Here is a 20,461-nt window from a genome sequence, read left to right on the forward strand (position 1 = left end):
AGCAGTAATGGTCCCTGTCCTGCTTCATGCTCCCATCCAATTAAGGCACGGCCACATATAGTATACAAGCAGCAATATCACTCTCTAGGTCTCTTCCTTTGTCCCCTCTCTCTCTCCCCCCCCCCCCCCACACACACAGCAACACACTCCATCTCCCTATCATTACTCTCCTGACCATGTGTCAAGGTGCCCTCTCAGTCCCTCATAGCGTGTTACATGAACAAGGATGTAGAAGAACCCGTATGCTCATGAAGGTGGGCCTTCTACACACACACACACACACACACACTCACACTCACTCACACACACATGCACACACTTACTTGGATGCAGGCCACAGCTGTAAATGTAGTTTATTCACAGGGATTACGGGGTAAATCTGTGTGGACCACTCACACAGCATAGGATTAGATGAAGGTGACTATAAGGTGACAAGTTTATACATTGTGTGTGTGTGTGTGTGTGTTTGTGTATGCCTGGTCAGGATTTAGTTTGGGTCTGTAAGAGAGCTTATACTTGTTAATTAAGTGTGTGTTCTGCTGCTAGGCTGACAGTGGAGCGGGGTGTGTGTGGGGCGGTGTGTGTGTGTGTGTGTGTGGAGCGGGGTGTGTGGAGGTGACCTTGGGTTAGTCTTACACACACGTTTGGCTCTCAGCACCAATGACTTACGAGAACGCAAGCCTGCGCAAGATTGCCAGATGTCAGCCAACATAAGCTGCCAGAGAGTCCATTCATGTTAAGATGAGCATAAATGCTCGACATGTTCTTCGCCTTTAAGTGTGTCTCCAATCCTCTCCTTTCCCTCCTCCCTCTCATCTCTCTCCTCCATCTCCTCTCCCTCTCCTCCATCTCTTCCTCTCCTCTCCCTCTCCTCCATCCCCTCCCTCTCCTCCCTCTCTTCCTCTCCTCTCCCTCTCCTCCATCTCCTCCTCTCCTTCTCCTCCATCTCCTCCTACCCTCTCCTCCATCTCCTCTCCCTCTCCTCTATCTCCTCCTCTCCTTTCCCTTTCCTCCATGTCCTCCTCTCCTTCTCCTCCATCTCCTCCTCTCCCTCTTCTCCATCTCCTCCTCTCCTCTCCCTCTCCTCCTCCTCTCCCTTTCCTCCATCTCCTCCTCTCCTTCTCCTCCATCTCCTCCTCTCCCTCTTCTCCATCTCCTCCTCTCCTCTCCCTCTCCTCCTCCTCTCCCTTTCCTCCATCTCCTCCTCTCCTTCTCCTCAATCTCCTCCTCTCCCTCTTCTCCATCTCCTCCTCTCCTCTCCCTCTCCTCTCCTCTCCCTCTCCTCCATCTCCTCCTATCCTCCATCTCCTCCTCTCCCTCTTCTCCATATCCTCCTCTCCCTCTCCTCCTCTCCTCTCCCTCTCCTCCATGTCCTCTCTCCCCTCCCCCCTCTCCTATGTTCCTTGATGACGGGTGAGCACGGCCTCACGCGTCTCCTAACAGAGCAGGCTGGTGTGATCCTGTCTCCTTCATTAAAGTTTCAGAGTGTCGCAGAGTCCTTGGACACCAGCGTAAGGCTGTCCTCTCTCAGACAAGGACAAGCCTGCTGCTTCACTGGGCTGCCTTTGCACACACATGCAAACACATATCAACACACATACAGGACATGTTACATGATACAGTCATGCGAAGGGCAGATGTAAACAGTGCTCTAATTGTCAACAGGATCGGACCAGGCAGTGGTGTCTGTGTGTGTGTGTGTGTGTGTGTTAACACAGCACTCTCTTACAAAGGTCAAGTAAAGGGGGAGTTGTGGGACGTGCGTTGCTCAGCAACCGCCTCACGTTGACATTGTGAAGGGAGTTTTGTCATAAGACACTTATCAACATGAATCATCTATTGTTTCCTATCTTGTCTCATAAAACAATTGGGTTCTATCGACTTATTCAGCTGTTTCTGATTGGACGAGAGATGTTCCATGAGTTGAAATATCCCAGAACAACCCAACTCTGACTTTCCACAACTAATAAAAAATCATTTTGCAATTAAACATTTGTGTTGATACAGATAAGTAACCATAACAACAGGGACGAGTCAAAGCGTCTTACCTTAGCAGGAATTTGCATTGGCCAGTGTGTTATGTTGAGATTGATGTGTGTGTGGCGTTCCAAGGCCTTTCTCTTCTCCTCTCCCACCACGTGCTCTTCACCACCCTGCCAACTCTTCCTCCCTCCTTTCATCTCATTCTCTCCCCGCGTATCTCTTTCTGTCTCTATATTTTTCCAGCATTCTCTTGCTGTCCAGGACTAGATGAAATCTATAATTTAGACCAAACCAGACCAGACCAGATCAGGCCAGACTAGGCTAGGCTAGACGAGAACCAGAGCAGCCTTATTTTACAATGTAATAGCACACCTAATCTTGTAATCTCTGCTGTAAGTGAGACTATCAGAGCCTCTTACTCTCTCTCTATCTCTCTGTCTCTCTGTCTCTCTCTCTCTTTCTCTCTCTCTTTGACTTCTCTTCCTCTCTGTTTTCCTGGGCATGGTTAGTAGTTCCTGCATGTTCGTGAGCGTGTAAACCCTCCTTCATGGTGACTCAAGCGGCCCAGTCTTATTAGTGATTGTGACAGGTTTAAATTTGGAATTCAACTGAATGAGTGGAGAGATTAGGTGGAGTACAGAGCACTCCAGTCCATCTGTCTCTGGAGGCTGCAAGCGTCTGTTATCTGACCTTTGGTAAACTCCATTTATCTAGTCGTCCTCTTCCTGCAGCATGTCTGTCTGAGCAGTGCCTCTGACTGTTGTGGTGAATGATCACCATCATTTCTGCATCCCAGTCCGGCCCTGAGGACTGATGCAGAGTTTCATGTGAGGGGAGTGTTTTAGTGCAGCCAAGCGTGCTGTGCCACGGACTGGGGTTTGTTATCTAGACGACCCCCCCCCCCCCCCGCTCCTTCTCCCCTCCATCTCTCTCTCTGTCTCTCCATCTCCCTCTCTCTCTCTCTCTCTCTCCATCTCTCTCTCCATCTTTCTCTCTCTCTCTCTCTGCTGCAGTTTACCTCTCCTGGGAAATGCATGTCAGTGTCTCAGGACTGGCACCACATCTACCCCTACCTATCGTGTGTGTTAGAGCATGTGTGTTAGAGCGTGTGTGTTAGAGCATGTGTGTGTGTGTGTGTGTGTGTGTTTGTGGGAGCTCATCATCTGCTCTCCCCCTGCAGGTAACCATATCAGTGCATCGGCCGTTTGCCCTGGGCTCTCTCTGCGTGATTAGATTGCGTGTGTGTGTGTGTGTGTGTGTGTGTGTGTGTGTGTGTGTGTGTGTGTGTGTGTGTGTGTGTGTGGGTGTGGGGGTGTGTGTGTGTGCCTATCTAGGTCAAAGTTGCATAGCTGAGTGAACTTGGAGAGTTCATGAGAAAGAAAAGTGACCCACAGGCAGACCTGCAGCCAGTTGTAGATAGCAGAATTGAGATGTAACTTACTTATGAGGGATTCTAACTGGAGTGTCAGTGTGCATAATTCCTACTTCAAAATGAAGGATGTGTTAGATTGCCTCTCACCACCCCATTTACAGTTTTTCTCCATTGCTTTGACTCAATTCTTGAAACAGAAATTACATTTTCAAAGCTCCACGTGCATTTAGCAAAATAGCTTACATGGTTCAGCACAACTTCATAGATCACCTATGACCACCAAAAGGTCATATCTCACCCAAAACAGTTAACTCATGCTTCAAAACCAAATAGTTTTCTCATATAAATAGTCAATGCCCCCAAAATGAAAAGTTCCTTCTCAATTGCTTTCGCTCATCTCTCGAGAAAAAAGAAGACATTCTCAAACCTTTAAATACATTTGCCAAAATAATCTAGATGGTTCAGCAAAACACCATGGCACACCTGCAAAGGGTCATCTCTCTCCAAAGTCATCAGTCAAAACTAAATCCTTTTCTCATACAAATAATCAGTGCCCCCAAAATGAATAGTCCCTTTGGCATTGTGTAAACACTGCAGGTCAAAATGTTAGATGTTTTTCCAGTATGGCAGTGGACCTTAGACATATCCCTCATGTGCACTGTGCTACAGTTACTGTAGTAGATGTTTACTTCCCAGAAAACAATGTGTCTCAATCTACATTTACATGTATTCATTTAGCAGATGCTTTTATCCAAAGCAACCTCCAAGAGAGCTCTACAAGAGTGCATAGGTCACTGATCATAACAATGCGATTGCGATTGCGGTACCCCAAATATTGCGGTAGCCAAAAAATGAAGCATATGTTGTGAAAAACCCAAATAAGTGCCAAAGGGAAGAACCATAAGAGCATGTAGCTAAACAAATTACAACTAAACAACATGAACCTCAAAGATGCAAGTGTGTACCTGTAGAAAAGCAAGCAACAATGCTGTAATGTATGCATTATGGCTAACCACAATGTTTTTGGGGCTATCTTGTTGTTTAGGATCATTGACCTATGCACTTTTGTAAAGCTCTCTCTTGGAAGTAGCTTTCGATAAAAGTGTCTGCTAAATGAATACATGTAAAATGAAAATATGTATCAAACAGAAAAAAAGATGACAGTAATTCAAGAGTAGCCTACAAGGTTTCACATCACATATTGCACTTACACTGCCATGGAAATTGTTACTGTAATTGCCATACATCATGGTTACTGTAACAGGAAATGTGTACAGCACAATATACTGTCATACAATAAGCACATCAAAACTAACATTATGTATAACCTACACTTGTAGTATGAGTAACCACAGTAAGTTTCAGGCAAGTGACACTTTCCTAGTCAGAGTTAGCAGGGGGTGCATTACAGTAAGCCAGGCATGAAATGCACCTCCTCTATTGTCTGTTCTGTATATCCCAGCATCAAGTGATTCCTATTGTACACTGAGGGGACTAGTATGAGTTACCATGGTAATTTTCAGGCATGTGACCCCTTCCTAGTCTGAGTTGCAGAGGGTGCATTTCATGGCAAGAAGGAAACACACAGTAAGAAAGTAAACCAAAGCTGGAGTTTCACTAGTTGTCGTCCTCACTCTCCTGCTCATCCTCACGCTCCTGTCTGTCTGGCCACAGATTTCATCCACATCACATCTGATGTTCTCCCTTGCGATGCAACAGGGAAAGAATTGTTGTGCACGCCGCAACAATCCCCTACACTGATCTGCTGTGACATCACAAGCAGCATCCATTGTCTGGAGCAGGGAGCTCTGGTTTTGAGCCCGATGCTCATAAACCCTCCACCTCCATGCAGACAAAAACTCCTCTATAGGACCAAGGAATGGGGAGTCAGGTGATAAGAGCACCATCAGCATTCTTTGATTTGTCAGTGAACCCTGATGAGTGGGCCACGGTGGAAGCTTACATTGTCCCACACAGTGACAAGGCCCGACCAAACCCCTCTCATATAGAAGGATAAGATCAGAGTGCAGGCGGTCCAAGAACAACAGGAGCGTATGGGTATTGTATGGGCCAAGACTGGGAATATGGGTGACTACTAATGATCCAAGAGATCCATATTACAGTATATACCATGATGTTTTTCATGGTATTATGTGCCTGAAAGATTTTGACAGTGGAGTGAACTATTGTGCAGGTGATGATGTACACAAGGAGATTATGCCAAAATGTTTTGCAGAGAACAACCACTTGACTGAGAAGCAAAAGTCAGTTTAGACCAGCAAGATATTTTCATTTGGTAATTGGCCTAATTGAGGGCAATTATTCCTAACCATTTCAAAGATGTGCTAAATATTTACATTTACATTTACATTTAATCATTTAGCAGACGCACTTATTCAGAGCGACTTACAGTAAGTACAGGGAGGGACATTCTCCCCGAGGCAAGTAGGGTGAAGTGCCTTACCCAAGGACACAACGACATGTGCATGTGTGCAAACTGTAGGCAATTACACTTGTCATTTACAAGGATTTGCTAATACAATTGCAATTTGATTAAAGGAATGAAAAATTCCAATCTGTTGTGAACAAGTGCCCAGCAGTTTGGAGGTTTGCACGTGTTGTTTTGAGAATGTAATTTCTGTTTTGTGAAATGAGCCAAAGCAATGGAGAAAAACTGTAATAACTGTATGTAGAGAAACATGAGGAGAGAGAGAGACCTGATGATGATGATCTTTGTCCTCTCTCTCTCTCTCTCTTTCTCTCTCTCTCTGTCTTCTCTCTCTCTGTCCTCTCTCTCTTTGTCCTCTCATCTCTCTTTCTCCTCCCTCTACTCTTTATCACACTCTCCTGTCTCTCTCTCTCTTTCTCTGTCCTCTCTCTCTTTCATCTCTTTCTCTCTCCTCCCTCTACTCTCTCTCTCTCTCTGTTCTCTCACTCTCTCTGACTCTCTCCTCTCTCTATATATCCTCTCTCTCTCTCTCGCCTACCCCTCCCCCTTCTCACCTCCTCAGTGATCTAATCAGGCCGCATGCAGGATTGCTGTGAATCAGTTGAGCGACAGTCCTAATTTCATGGTTCATATGGGAGGTTTGACGGTGGATCAAAGGATCTAATGAAGTCAATCAGTTTTGTGACCTCTGGCGGAGGCTGAGAGGCTGGGAGGTTGAGAGGCCACTAGGCTTAGAGGCTGGGGAGGGAAGAGGCTGAAATAGGCTGACAGACAAGGAGACTGGCAGGCCTAAAGACAGACAGACAGGCTGACAGGCTGAAAGACAGACAGACAGGCTGACAGGCTGAAAGACAGACAGACAGGCAGACAGACAAGCTGAAAGACAGACAGATAGATAGATAGACAGGCAGACAGACAGACAGACAGGCTGAAAGACAGATAGACAGGCAGACAGGCTGAAAGACAGACAGATAGACAGACAGCTAGGCAGACAGGCTGAAAGTCAAACAGGCAGATAGGCTGAAAGACAGACAGGCTGACAGACTCTTCACTCTGCCTGCTGTGATCACCCTGGTAACCTTGACATCCCTCCTTAGCGACACTCAGTATTAATCTTCCCATTTGCCAACCCAGTCTCATGGTGGCTGATAGATCATTATGGTCTGGTGCACTGCTACTGATCAACATCCTCCACTTGATCTCTCATTGACTTCCTTCTCTGTGTCAACCCTCACCCTGCTAGGTGAAGTGCATGCAGTGAAGTGTGTGTGTGTGTGTGTGTGTGTGTGTGAGTGTTCACTGTATGCAGGTGTTTATGTGGGGGGACATCACATACTGTACCTTCTTTGTGGGTCTGGGCTTGTATGCAGGTGTGTGTGTGTGTGTGATATGCAGGTTTTCTCTACATATGTGAGGTCGTCTCTTGCTGTGGTCAAGAGGTCACGCAGAGAGCCTCTGACAGTACACATATAGAAAGAGGAATGTGCTACTTTCACCTTTGGAAAGAGCAACATGCAGAAAATAGTACAAACAACGAGTGATGACCGAACCACCTGTGTGTTGTTTTCCCTGTGCATTAAGTTGTGGATGTGTACGTTTAAGGACCTGTTTTGGTGGTTACTATATCTGTACTGTCCAGCTCATGTATATAACGTCCATCTGAGAGACACGTTTCTCACTCATGCTGGCCACTCTGTTGGCTGATTGGTGGCATGATCCGACGTCGTTGCCAATAAATTAAGCCAACCCTTTTCTAATCGTCGTGCCTCTGTCCGGTGTACCTGTTAAGAGATGTCATCCTTACAGTGTGTGTACTCGTCTTGTAGACAGAAATCCCATACAGTCTTCTTGATCCCAACCTGCTTCTGCACTTCTGGAATCACGGCTAGCAACATCTCAAATATCCAAGTTTCCTGTTTACCCCTTTTCATTTCTGCCTCGGTTCTCGTCCGGGATTTTCACTTAAATGCCTGGAAGCTTTTATCACAGATCCAGGAACAGTGTAAGTAGAAAGGTCTGGCCTGCTTTGAATGCTCTGGTGTGGTAGTCACAGATCCCAGATCAGCCTGCGGCTCTCTAATTAGGGCCTCTTCAACTGGGAGCCTGGCTGCTTGCTGTCTTTGATCAGTCGCCCATTGACACAGGATTACACTGCTAACACAGTGCACTGATGGAGCAATCAGGCTCCCACACACACATTCATATGCACACACACACACACACACACATGCATATGCACACACACACACACACACATGCATATGCACGCACACACACACACACACACACATGCATATGCACACACACACACACACACACATGCATATGCACACACACACACACACACACACATACACATTCATATGCACGCACACACACACACACACACACACACACACACACCCATTGTGTCAGCTGCTTCTATGGTGGTTGCCCTGTTACTATGGGTCTTGTCTTGAAGTCTTTGCCAGACAACTCTCTCAGTGTGGAGTCCAAACTGAATGGACATGCACTGGAACAGTGGAAGCTAATAGCTCATAGCTTAGGACATATGCTATGTTGCGTAATTGCTGTAATTGCTGTCTCTCTGTGTGTGTGTGTGTGTGTGTTGGCGTGTTTCATCACTACTGGTGGTGTCAACTCTGTGGAGCGGAGATGCTCGGGGCCAGGTCTGTGATAGTAATACAGTCTGATGCCTTCACGGACCCCTCACATCTAATACCCTCCACTGCCTGTGTTTAAGGAAGTATTTTGGCTTTGCTGTCAGTGCTAAGATGTCTGCAGTGCTCTCTGAAAGCGATGAAGCTGTTCCAGGAACCCCCCCCCCCTTCTCTAGGTTTACCATCCAACCCAGCTAACCTGATTCATGTCTCAAATGATGACCTCTGGAGGCCCAGACCAGCCCGGGTGTGTCTGACAGGGCCTGTTCTCCTGTGTGTGTCAAGTGGCTGAGCGGTTAGGGAGTCGGGCTATAAATCAGAAGGTTGTTGGTTCGATTCCCGGCCATGACAAATGACGTTGTGTCCATGGGCAAGGCACTTCACCCTACTTGCCTTGGGGAGGGGGAGAATGTCAACTTACTGTAAGTCTCTCTGGATAAGCTTCTGCTAAATGACTACATGTACTAATGTGTGTTCCAGGTATGACACCATCACCAACCTGTGGGAGACGGTGTGTCCCCTGCCCAAGCCCGTCCACTCTGCGGCCGCCACCGTGTGCGGAGGGAAGGTGTTTGTGTTCGGGGGCGTGAACGAGGCAGGCAGGTCAGCGGGGGTGCTGCAGTCGTACGTCCCCCAGACCAACACCTGGAGCTTCATAGAGTCACCCATGATAGGTGAGTCCGCAACACACACACACACACACACTCACAAGCACATGCAGGCACGCACACATGCGCTCGCTCTCTCTCACGGATGCATGCAAGGTCACACACATACACTCTCACAAACACGCATACATACATACATGCACATGCTGTACACGGTTAGTCTCTTCTAAGTATCTGAGGGAGAAAGGTCATTGCGATCGCCTCACAGTGGTGGAGTGTGTTCATAATGACATGATCAGACATGATCCAGTGTTATCTAAAGGAGTCTGGCAACAGCTAAGAAATATGAATAGGGAGGGTGGAGCTACAATATATGACCTTAAATGACAGTCACGCAGCCACACACACATACACGCTCTATGTCTCTCTCTCTCCCTCTCCCTCCCTCTGTCCCATAGCACCCTGGAGGAGTTACAGGAGGGCTGATGGAACTGACAGCAACTGGAGGGGGGGCAGCTGTTCTGGATAGGCATTGGGCTCAATCTGTGTGTGTGTGTGTGTGTGTATGAGTGATCCGTCAGGGTGTAGACGAGCCCGTGTCTGACAGGCTGTGAGCTGGGGGATAATGGACGGGTTTAGTGCTTCCTGTAAAATTGGGCCGCCAATGATTTCAGTGCAGCAGTGGGGAGCACTCCTCCATCACCCCGCTGTCTCTCTCCATTTCTTCCTCTCTTTCTAATCTCTTTTCGTCTCTCACTCGCCATGCTCTGGCTATCAACTGATACACGCTGAGCTGTTTCTGCGTGCGGACATGGATGTGTGTTTTGTATGTCTGCTTGGACCAACAGGTATTACATGCAAAGGGGTTTCTATCACTGAGCGTCCCTGAATATCATACGTGAACAAGAACACAAACTCATGAACATGGTTTCATCCAGAAGCTAATTCATCTGCTAACGTGTTGTCTTGAGACTCAAGCAATCCAGCAGCGTCTTTCTTAAACCCGGGAGCCCTCCGCTAAAACACTATATCTACCCACACAGTACAGTAAAGTCACCCACATGTTCTTACTTACTGTACAAACTCATGTTGTGAGGGGCTCTCTACTGCTCTGGTCCACACCATGAGTGTCCTGCTAAAATGACTAAAATGACTAAATGTAAATGCTGACAGGCTGGCTGTCCTGGACACATCATTGGCCCCTGGACACATGATTGGTCCCTGGACACATGATTGGTCCCTGGACACATGATTGGTCCCTGGACACATGACTGGTCCCTGGACACATGATTGGTCCCTGGATACATGAAAACTATTACTGGTGTGAACAACATTGTATGGAGACTCATATGAGGAGAGATCAGACAGAGAACACCATTAAGAGAGGAAGGAGGATCAGGACATATTTTTTAACAGATTTTTGAGTCTCTCTGTACCAGATAGATAATGTAAAAGCTTTTCCGAATGCTCAAATCACCTGGTGTATCCACAGGAGAGAGGCCCAGTTACAGCAGAGGGAAGAGACAGTTACTATAGTGAAAGAAAAATTGTTCTCCTGTGGGAATATCCCTTTATTCTGCCTCTAGAGTCAGGAAAAATAACTTCTGAGTTGTTCTCTGCAGCATGCACACACACACACCAAGACAGACACACACACAAACACACACACATAAAGGCACACCAACATACACACTTACACACCTGTGTTCATTGACATTCACAGTGTACATGACAGTGAGTTTGAAAGTGTCAGGTCAGCCCGCCCACTCTGCGGCCGGTGTCGTGTCAGGTCATGCCACTCACACAGGGCAGATAAAGCACCCCCTATCTTCTGAACACGGTCATTACACCACCCAGGCCAGGCCAGGAGTCTGAAGTCACGTCTCTCAGAAGACCTTTCAGTTCCACACTTCTACGAGTCTTGATCCGGATCAGGAACAAGACCGAAGAAAGCGCCGGCCTTGGGAACTTGCATGGGAAAATGCATGCGTGCATAATTCATGCTGGGAGTAAATTGGCGCTGCTGTAGTCAGTGGACGGGCAATTGCTCAGTCAGACTTGGGAGTATGCCGAGAGCACCCTCGTTTGGTGAGGCCCTGCGTGCTTGAATGGGTGCGTTCAATACCAAACAGAGTTCTGTTTCCGTCATCTATAACTCCACCGCAGCATGACTTCAGAATCCTGGTTTCTCTGCGTTCCACATAAACTGGATCGGATTGAATTAATGAAATATGACTGTATGCAACATCTCAAGTCTTCTCTCGTACGTTTTCAATCCACACGCTGTACACCCGCCGGTGTGCCAAGGGGCCTAATACCCTCGTAAATTATTGAGACTTTGCTTCTTTTTATTGAAAGCTAGGAGAAACACATTTGGAGCACAACACAAAAACTACAAGCTGATTTATGAACTCCTTTCTTTCAGCTGCCATCCTTTCTTGTTTAAAATTCCCTTTTCACATCTCCAGACTACTCCCCCAAAGTGATAACTAGCATGAGAGTCTGTATACGGTTGGAGATGAGGAAAAATGGGATACAAAATGAAGCCATTACGATGCATGGAGAGCTGTGAGGAGAACTGAGCCATTGTTTCTCTTTATGCCAACTCTCCTCCATTTTATTATCTCTCCCTCTCTGCCCCCCTGCATATCTCTCCCTCTCGCCCTGTTTGTGTAGATAACAAGTACGCCCCTGCAGTGAGTCTGAATGGTTTCATCTTCATCCTGGGCGGAGCCTATGCCAGGGCCACCACCATCTACGACCCGGACAAAGGCAACATCAAGGCCGGGCCCAACATGAACCACTCCAGACAGTTCTGCAGGTAAACCCACAAACCCTCTGCTCTACAAACAAACACACCTGTCCCTACTCTATTTACTTACTCTGTAAGTAAATACTCAACATTTGGAGTGGAAAGTGAGAACTTAATTGTGTTCATGCAGTGGGTGACGGTAGAGGTTGTGTGAATGTCAAATGTAAATCTTTTTTTTGGGGGGGGAGGTTATTGAGACCTACTTCGCTTACACTACACAGGCTGTGCACACACACAAAGCTCTTTAGACAGAGCATAGCAAGTCACCTACTGTCCTTCTAAACTATAGCAGTCCCTCCCCCGCTTCACCCTCGTGTGTTTATCAGCAGGGTGGTTTTACCAGCATTTCCGCAAACCTTGTGGATTTAGCTTTTATGTAATAATCTCTTGGGGACCATCAGTGTGGTGCGTTTGTGGGCCGTGTGTGTGTTTGTATCTTATGTAAATAGAGATCGCTCCAAACCCCAGCAGGGATACAAAGCAGTAATCAGCTTACAGCTAAAAGTTTTAATCCTCCCTGCTTAAAAAAATGCTCTTTTGCCTCTGCTCAAATGAGTGCATTTGTAAAGATCTTTTTCATTAACTTTCTCTCCCTACATAAGGGGTAATTATTGGTGGTTCTGGCATGTTGGGAATGTCACAGTTGTGGAACTTTATTGCGAGGCTTTATAAGTGCATCGGTCATCATATTTCAGCTGGGAGGGTGTTTTTGTCCTTCCAGTTCTAAGGTCTGACAAATACTGTTTACACAACTTTATCAACCCTGTTATCGGGGGAAAATGTGTACAGATTGAAAACGTTGATATTAATGTGTGTGTGTGTGTGTGTGTTTGCGCAGTGCAGTGATCCTAGACGGGAAGATCTACGCCACAGGGGGCATCGTGAGCAGCGAGGGTCCTGCGCTCGGCAACATGGAGACCTTTGACCCCTGCTCCAACAGCTGGACCCTGCTCCAGTCCCTGCCCTGCCCACTCTTCAGACACGGCTGTGTGGTCATCAAGAAGTACATCCAGAGTGGCTGACGGGGCCTCAGGGCCAGAGCCGTCTGCTGACTGCGTCTGCTGGCTCTGGTTCAGGGACACCCTGAGAGGGAACTTAAGGGGGCCGTCCCATGGCCAGCGTCTGCCCCCCACCCCCCCACACACCCACCCCACCCCTCCCCTCCACCCACCCTGTGCAGAATGTAAACTCCATGGCCCAGGGGGCCATGTCGGGCAGCATCAGATGCCTGAGCGACTGTCTGTTCCATGATGTCGCAGATCCCTCACTTTACAGCCACAGGGACAAGTGAAATCCAACACTATTTCCCTGGTTTGATTGGAATTAAGGCTTTGTTTATGTGAAACGTCCTTCACATGAAATTTAACTGGCAGCCTTTTTTTTTTTTATGTTTTCTTCACGCCTCTCGTTTGTGGCGTCTGTGTGTCATGTAGATTGTTGCTCCACTGTTGAGAAACGAGCTGTCTTGGTGGTTTCTGGGCTTGTTCAGTAGTGACATCTGCAGGACAGGACCATGAGCTCAGGATCAGGAGCAAGCTGGTAGGATAGTAGAATTCAGGAAACCTACGTCTCACTAACCCGATATGGGGGTGGGGTGTCTTATTAAATGTGATCCCTTGATTTGAAAAGGATTCTCACGGTCTCTGGGTCAGACAGAGAATATATTGATACTGGACTTCCCGGTGGGAGGGCTTGGTGGAGAGAGAGACCCTTCCAGAACCTTCCGTCAGGACAGTCCACCCCAACAAAGCACAATAGTCCCTGTGGCTCCAGCCACATCACGGTTGACCTCGATTTCAGTTGGATTTTTACTCACTGTTTCTTTTCTTCTCATCCCTTCTTTATTTGTTTTTAAACATGTATTAGCCTGGCAACCCAAAGGTGACCATGTTGGGTTGGTTACGGTCATGGGGTTCGGGGACATTCTGTAAATATGGGGAGGAAATATGTATATTTTAAAACCTAAAGGTGATTCTGTATAAATGTTTTTAGAAAAAAAAAATCTGGATAGGTTGGACTAAAATGGTATGTCTGTAAATCTGTACCCAAAAAGACAAATTAACAATTGTTATTATTGAAACATAATACATATACCAGAATATGATAAATGGCTTGAGTCGTCTTTTTTGTCAAAGTGAATCAAATCGAATGGAGTCATTCTTCTGACACGAAGCCTCGTGAAAGGGCTGTTTGAACTCAACACTGGCACACACCAAATCTCAACATGGCAGTTTGAATCCTTGTGTAGGTCAAGCTGTCCGACACTTCATCTGAATGAAGGCAACACATGGTCCAACACTGAAATCAAGCTCATTAAATAAGCAGAAAGCTATTCTCTATAAACAAGAAGTCTCACTAGCTTGAAGAAAAATAAGGAATGCATTAACAACAAAGTACAATTTTAACCTTTATTCAAGTATATCACAGCAGTTCATTTCTGAAATACAGTAAATGTTTCATTTCAAATATAACTTCCACAAAAGTAATACCAATGGGGGAAGAAAGGGCTGTTAAATACACTTTTTATGTCAAAATAAAATCCCAAAACATGGCAAAGCTACCAGATTTAAAGGTGGAAAAACTGAGTATTCAATTTAAGGTAAACATAACAAAAAAACAATTAAGTTGGAAACCTCCATTCGTTCTGCATACTGGACTAAATCGTCTACCAGACAAAAATTGGTTGTTTGTCCAAACTAACTGAAATCTATAATAAAGAATACCAAGAGAACATGATAATGTATGACATTTCGCTCCCCTTCCTTTATTCCCGAATTCAATGTATCTTTATCAAAAAAAATGTTTGGCCGAAGGTGGACAGATCGACTAACAAAGCAAATTATTACAAACTTTAATATGTTTAGTCGCTTGTTTTCCACTCTAAACCTACAAACCCATTTTGATGAAACTTGAGGAAATTAAGTCAAGCCAAGTGAATATCATCCAGTATGCCACAGTCAATAACCACAAAGTAATAGAAACATCACCACAATGGAATAAATAGAAAATTGGGTTGTTTGTATGTATACGCGTGTGGAACCTGAGAGACCTGTAAACCCTTTATTCCCCTTCATAGACCATAAAAACACAACCCTGCTACACAAGCGCTACATCGGCTTTCAAAACGTAAGTAACAATTTCCCCCCAACGTGTTTGAATTTCAAAATGTACAAAAAAGAACATTTTATGGATGTTAGATGTAAAAGTTCAGTAATTATGCAAATAAATAAAAACGTAATGGAGCACCACGAGGGAAAGAGATGAAAATCTGCAAACACACAATCTGTTATGACGAAAGAGAAAAAGGAGACTGGATGTTCAGGACAAGACAACAATGCCATCTTGATAGTCAGGGAGAAAGCACCGTGCTATCTCATAGAAAAACACTTTCAGGACATCAAAATACAAAAGCAGGGGAAAAAGGACAGCGAAAATAATTTCCTTAGAAATCTAATGCTATGTATTTTTCGTCTGGCTCAAAACGCAAATTAAAAATCACAGGAAAGAAAAAAACAAAACTCTTGGATTAATTCTGCGGCCATGTTGTTTATGACCAGGTATTGTAGCGGTCACGAGTTGCGAAAATCACATTTTGGAAAGTGATTATACTGTTTGTTCCCAGTTAATAGCTTGTCTATTAGCATTAAAATAAATTAAGCTGAGGTAGCTTTTGTAGTTGTCCAATGCTAACTCAAAATTCTACTTTGCATACGATTTAAAGTTTAGTCTGTATTTTAGTTCCGATTTAAATAAATCTATACCTATAATCCAAGAGAAGGCGAAGGTGAGGTGGGGAGTTTTAATCAACTTTAGAAGGACAGGGATGTAGGAGTGTGGAAGTGGGACCTAATGCAGCATCGGGCCCAACAGATGTCTCTCATCCCTGTCCTGTCACTTGTGTCAAGGTTCATGTCCTTTTGAGTCAATAGTGTTGAGTGATGATCAGAGAGCAGAGGTTCCCCCACTCGTTTTAGTAGCAGGACATCAAACAAGCATGAGCATCAATAACCAAACTGGCTTAACACTGGTTAAACCTTAACAACGGGCACTGCCTAGAATGGCCTTGTTCATCACAGGACTCACAATCAATCTGCACACCATTTCTGAAGAATCATATAAAAATGAAAAAATAATTAACAAAAAAAACACAAAACAAATAAATGCACAACAATAGATGTTAGGTAATAACGTTTGCGTAGATCTTTTATATTCCTGTGATTGTGTCGACTCAAGACAGGCACAGTCAAGTCAGACCTCAGCACCTTGTTTAGTTTTTTTTGGAGAGATTGAGAAGGTAATATTGGCACAAAGACTGCTGTGACTTGACTTGAGACTCCACATGAAAGCGGAACAAACGGTGAGGTGAAGAAACTGTGTGTGACGAGACACTGGCTTCACCTGCAGGTCGGGCCTAGCGCTGGGTTTCACTCTCCACAGGTGGCTAGCTGACATCCCACAAGCACCGGGTCCATGGTCAGGTAAGACCATGGTCAGGTAAGTCCATGGTCAGGTAAGACCATGGTCAGGTAAGTCCATGGTCAGGTAAGTCCATGGTCAGGTAAGTCCATGGTCAGGTAAGTCCATGGTCAGGTAAGTCCATGGTCAGGTAAGACCATGGTCAGGTAAGACCATGATCAGGTAAGACCATGGTCAGGTAAGACCTGCTCTGACAGTGAGAACCGTGAACATAAAGGAGTGGTCAACGTCTGGGCCAGCTTTTCCTCAGGAACCCGACACAGTACTGCAACGCATTCTATGCACACTCACTGTAAACGTAACAAGACTAAAACCCATTCAGAAAACAGAGATGATCTGAGGCGGAAGTAAGGCACACACTAGGCAGTGCAAACTACGTTCCCCAAAAGTTGTACTGCTTCCAGTTTGTTCCAGCTCGACGGAAACAGAAGCGGATCTAGCGGGGCACAGCTGGAGGGGAAGAGCCACGCTCTGGGAATCAGAAGCAGCTCTGCAGCACTAGAACAAGCACGTCACTCTGCCAGGACCGTGAACGCCACCCGAAGGTTGCGTTTGTTTGAATGCTGAAGCCTCAGGTTCCAAGAGCTCTGCACATATAATGATGCCGATCATTACTGGGTTTCGGGGGAGCTCTGATTGATTTGAGTGGTTCCAAGGCTTACCTTCAACCGCATCTTCCCACCACAAAACATCCAGGGGAATCATTTTCTGGGCGTGAAGGATAGAGGGGAAACATGTTTTTTTTCTGGGCGTGAAGGCTACAGGGTAGCTTAGAAAGAGACCACTCAGATGTTACAATAGTCAGGAGTGAGACAGAGAGGGAGAAGGTGAGACCAAAGAGGAAAGAAGAACGATTAGCCTCTGTAAAAAGTTTGTGATGACTGGCCTGCGATGGACTGAGACATGATGAGGGCTCAGCGATGGATGGTAGATGGAGCTTAGGTGGATCTCCGACATAGTTCAGCGTGACATCTGACTGCCACCTCCTAGCTGCACGCCGCAGTCACACCGCCGCACTACTGCTGGTGACGATTCATGTGCCAAGTTCCGTGCACGTGTGTGTGTGTGTCTATGCTTGGTCGTGTGCATGCATGCTTGTGTGACTGCGTCTCCGTGTGCACAGCCAGTTCCCTGTAGGAAAGAGGCCAGGTTGCGAAATGACATCACCCAATCTGTTGGTTGGTTTCTGAGTTTCAGAGTCCCGAGAGCAGCATGGATAAGGATCCGGGGATCCAGGTTAGCACCCGAGTAGCACCAGGGTTGCCTGTCCACATTGGCGTGTTTGTGTGACCGACAACACCCACTCCTCCAGGAGTCTGTGTTTGGTTCTGTAGACTGGGCCAGGTACCTGAGACAATAGCACCATAGAATGTCTCTCTCCTCCTTTACCTCTCCGTCCATTCTCCTGCCTGTCGGTATTAAGACCAGGATTTTGCATTTGCTCCCTCCATGTGTGTGTGTGTGTGTGTGTGTGTGTGTGTGTGTGTGTGTGTGTGTGTGTGTCTCTGTGGTCAGTCAGACCAGGGTCCACTTGATGGGCCACGTGTCACAGGAATGTTTCAAAATGCTGCACGCTCTTCTCCATATCCTGTCCAACACAAAAAGGATTAATGAAATAAACCAATAATACCAAGCTATATGAGTGTGTGTCTGTGTGAGATGTGTGTGGGGGTGACTTCTGTGTGTGTGTGTGTGTGTGTGTGTGTGTAAGAGCTAAGTGTGTGCGTGGGTGTGTAGAAAGCATGACAATCTGAATCTGAGGTCCTGGTGGAAAAGTGCTGAGAGCGCCTTCCAGAAACCTTAACTTGTTTTAGTGCTCCATCCCTGCTCTCAACACCTGCTCCGTCCCTGTCTCCTCCACACAACCAGCTTATAACACCTGCCTGTCTCTGGCTGTCACGCAGGGCCAGCACACCTCCACACACACACACACACCTTGATACCCAGCGCCTCTGGGCCTAACACTCTTTCACTGACCTCCACTGAGGCATAACTGGACAGTCTCTACTGGAGGGGCTGCCACCTTCAACTGAACTGAAGCTTGAACACACACAGACAAACACACACACACATAAACAAATGGTCCAACAGCAAGCCGCAGGCCCCTGTTAGCAGGTGTAGATGGAAACAGAGAGAGAAAAGTTGCGTGTAGGACACTACTGCATCCAAACCTGTGAAGGGCAGGACTGGGTCTCAGCGCTGGCTACACAGAGAGCCCTCTCGTCCTCTCTGCCTGGTATGAGAGGCTTGTCCAGCCACTGTATATTAAAGCAGTATCACACGACAAGGAGTGACGTTTTCCTGAATATCAGCACGGCTGGGAATTGGTACGAGGGCTGAAGATAATCCCAGCTGAGCTATGTACAGTAATATCGTCACGACCGCAAGTGTGATATCGCTTTTATCCAACACTTCTGCAAGCATCATGTATTAGTTCACAGTAATATAAAAATGTGTTCGATCATTTAGTTTGGCTCCACCAACACTAATACTTACACAACTGCACTGGGACTGGACTGTTGCCAAGCAACACAAGCGTTTCCCTGCACACTAGTGACTAGGTACTTTGTGCAGATCTACTATACATGTTGCCTCAGACCGACGACTTTGTATTGACATTTATCTGTATGTTTCCCTCCTGACTAATGTTCCCTCTTGAAAAATTTAAAGATAGATAACAATCGTTAATATAAGTGGAGTGATACATGTAAAAGTCCTAGGGCTGTTTTACTAAATATCAGAATATCAGCTCTTGTCCAATCAAATTGTGGATCAAATCAAATCAAATCAAATGTATTTGTATAGCCCTTTTTACACGCAAGCATGTCACAGAGGGCTTCACATACGCCCATAGAACTGCCCCTCAACCAATCTAAACCCTCAAGGAAGACAAGGAAAAACTCCCAGAAAAACTCCCAACGGGAGAAAAAATGGAAGAAACCTTGGGAGGAGCAATTCAGAGAGGGATCCCCTCCTCCAGAGACGGTTGGCAAGAGAGAGGAGCAGAACACAAGCTAAACATAGTCATACAGTGTCATACAGTGGACATATATCTTGGATGGAATTTACTGTTGTATACACGTGTGTGTGTGTGTGTGTGTGTGTGTACAGCCTCCAACACAGCTTTGTCTGTCACTGTGTGTGTGTCTGCTCTAAAGCGTCTGATTGATTGACAGAAGTTAGGCTGGTTGTCTACCACAGAGGCTTGGCGGAGCACAGAAACTTAACTCTGAAAACAGACACTTGGTCCAAAACACAAAAACTCACCCGACACCAGACAAGCTGCCTCACCTGTCTGCCCAGGGTCAGTCTGCAGGTGTCAAGGGTTTGTGTTCAGGTGTGCGTGTGTGTGTGTGTGTGTTTATGCATGTGTGTGTGTGTCTACCTCCAGTAGTTGAGTCTTGTCTAGGTCCCTGCGGTGCTGGTAGATGCACTGGCTGAGCAGAGAAAACAACCTCTCCAGATGATCCACAGTGTAGCCCTCAGTCTTCCTGACCGCCACATCCAGGAGAGCCTGCAGAGGAGCGCGCGCGCGCACACACACACACACACACACACACACACACACACACACACACGCACGCACACGCACGTTAGTTGCTGGACTGATTTTTTTTTACTCTCTCACACAGATACACAGGCACGCATTAAATGCACCAGCAAAGAGAGGACTTTGGGGTCAGCTACATTCAAAAGCAATTACGATCAGAGTGACAGCTAATTAAGGCTAATCATAATTAGCGCAGTTTACATTTCACTGGTACTTTAATTAAAACGTTCTGGACAGTCAAAGGCCTTTCCAATTGACCTGCTCCTCTCAGTTTACCAACGTTAAGGACATCGTTTGTGTGTGTGTGTTTGTGTCTGTCTGATCCCAGGGCTCATCAAAATGCATAGACTGAAATGCCAATCTCAAAACGAGTAGAGTTACAGTCATTAGACACTGGGCAAACAGACACGTGACGAGGAGAGCTGTGTGTGTGTGTGCTGTGTGTGTGTGCTGTGTGTGTGCGCTGTGTGTGTGCGCTGTGTGTGTGCGCTGTGTGTGTGCGCTGTGTGTGTGCGCTGTGTGTGTGCGCTGTGTGTGTGCGCTGTGTGTGT

General features: G+C 46.3%; 2 protein-coding genes across 3 annotated transcripts in view; one reads left to right on the forward strand and one right to left on the reverse strand.

Moving 5' to 3' along the window:
* klhl29 (kelch-like family member 29) overlaps positions 1–13,029 on the forward strand; it is an 82,635-nt gene extending 69,606 nt beyond the window's left edge. Inside the window, exons 12-14 of the mRNA XM_084700290.1 lie at positions 8,945–9,138; positions 11,749–11,893; positions 12,723–13,029. Coding sequence (XP_084556416.1) covers positions 8,945–9,138; positions 11,749–11,893; positions 12,723–12,906 — 523 coding nt within the window. The 3' untranslated portion in view covers positions 12,907–13,029. The remainder of the gene's footprint in view (positions 1–8,944; positions 9,139–11,748; positions 11,894–12,722) is intronic.
* Positions 13,030–14,278: 1,249 nt separating this feature from the next.
* The window catches only part of atad2b (ATPase family AAA domain containing 2B), a 56,554-nt gene continuing 50,371 nt past the window's right edge, over positions 14,279–20,461 (reverse strand). For both annotated transcript variants that reach the window (XM_084699327.1, XM_084699326.1), the window contains exons 27-28: positions 19,746–19,874; positions 14,279–17,948 (exon numbers count right to left, since the gene is read on the reverse strand). In XM_084699327.1, coding sequence (XP_084555453.1) covers positions 17,907–17,948; positions 19,746–19,874 — 171 coding nt within the window. In that variant the 3' untranslated portion in view covers positions 14,279–17,906. The remainder of the gene's footprint in view (positions 17,949–19,745; positions 19,875–20,461) is intronic.

Source organism: Hypomesus nipponensis, chromosome 6 (assembly GCF_054491055.1).
Source record: "Hypomesus nipponensis isolate SF chromosome 6, ASM5449105v1, whole genome shotgun sequence".
NCBI lineage: Eukaryota > Metazoa > Chordata > Actinopteri > Osmeriformes > Osmeridae > Hypomesus > Hypomesus nipponensis.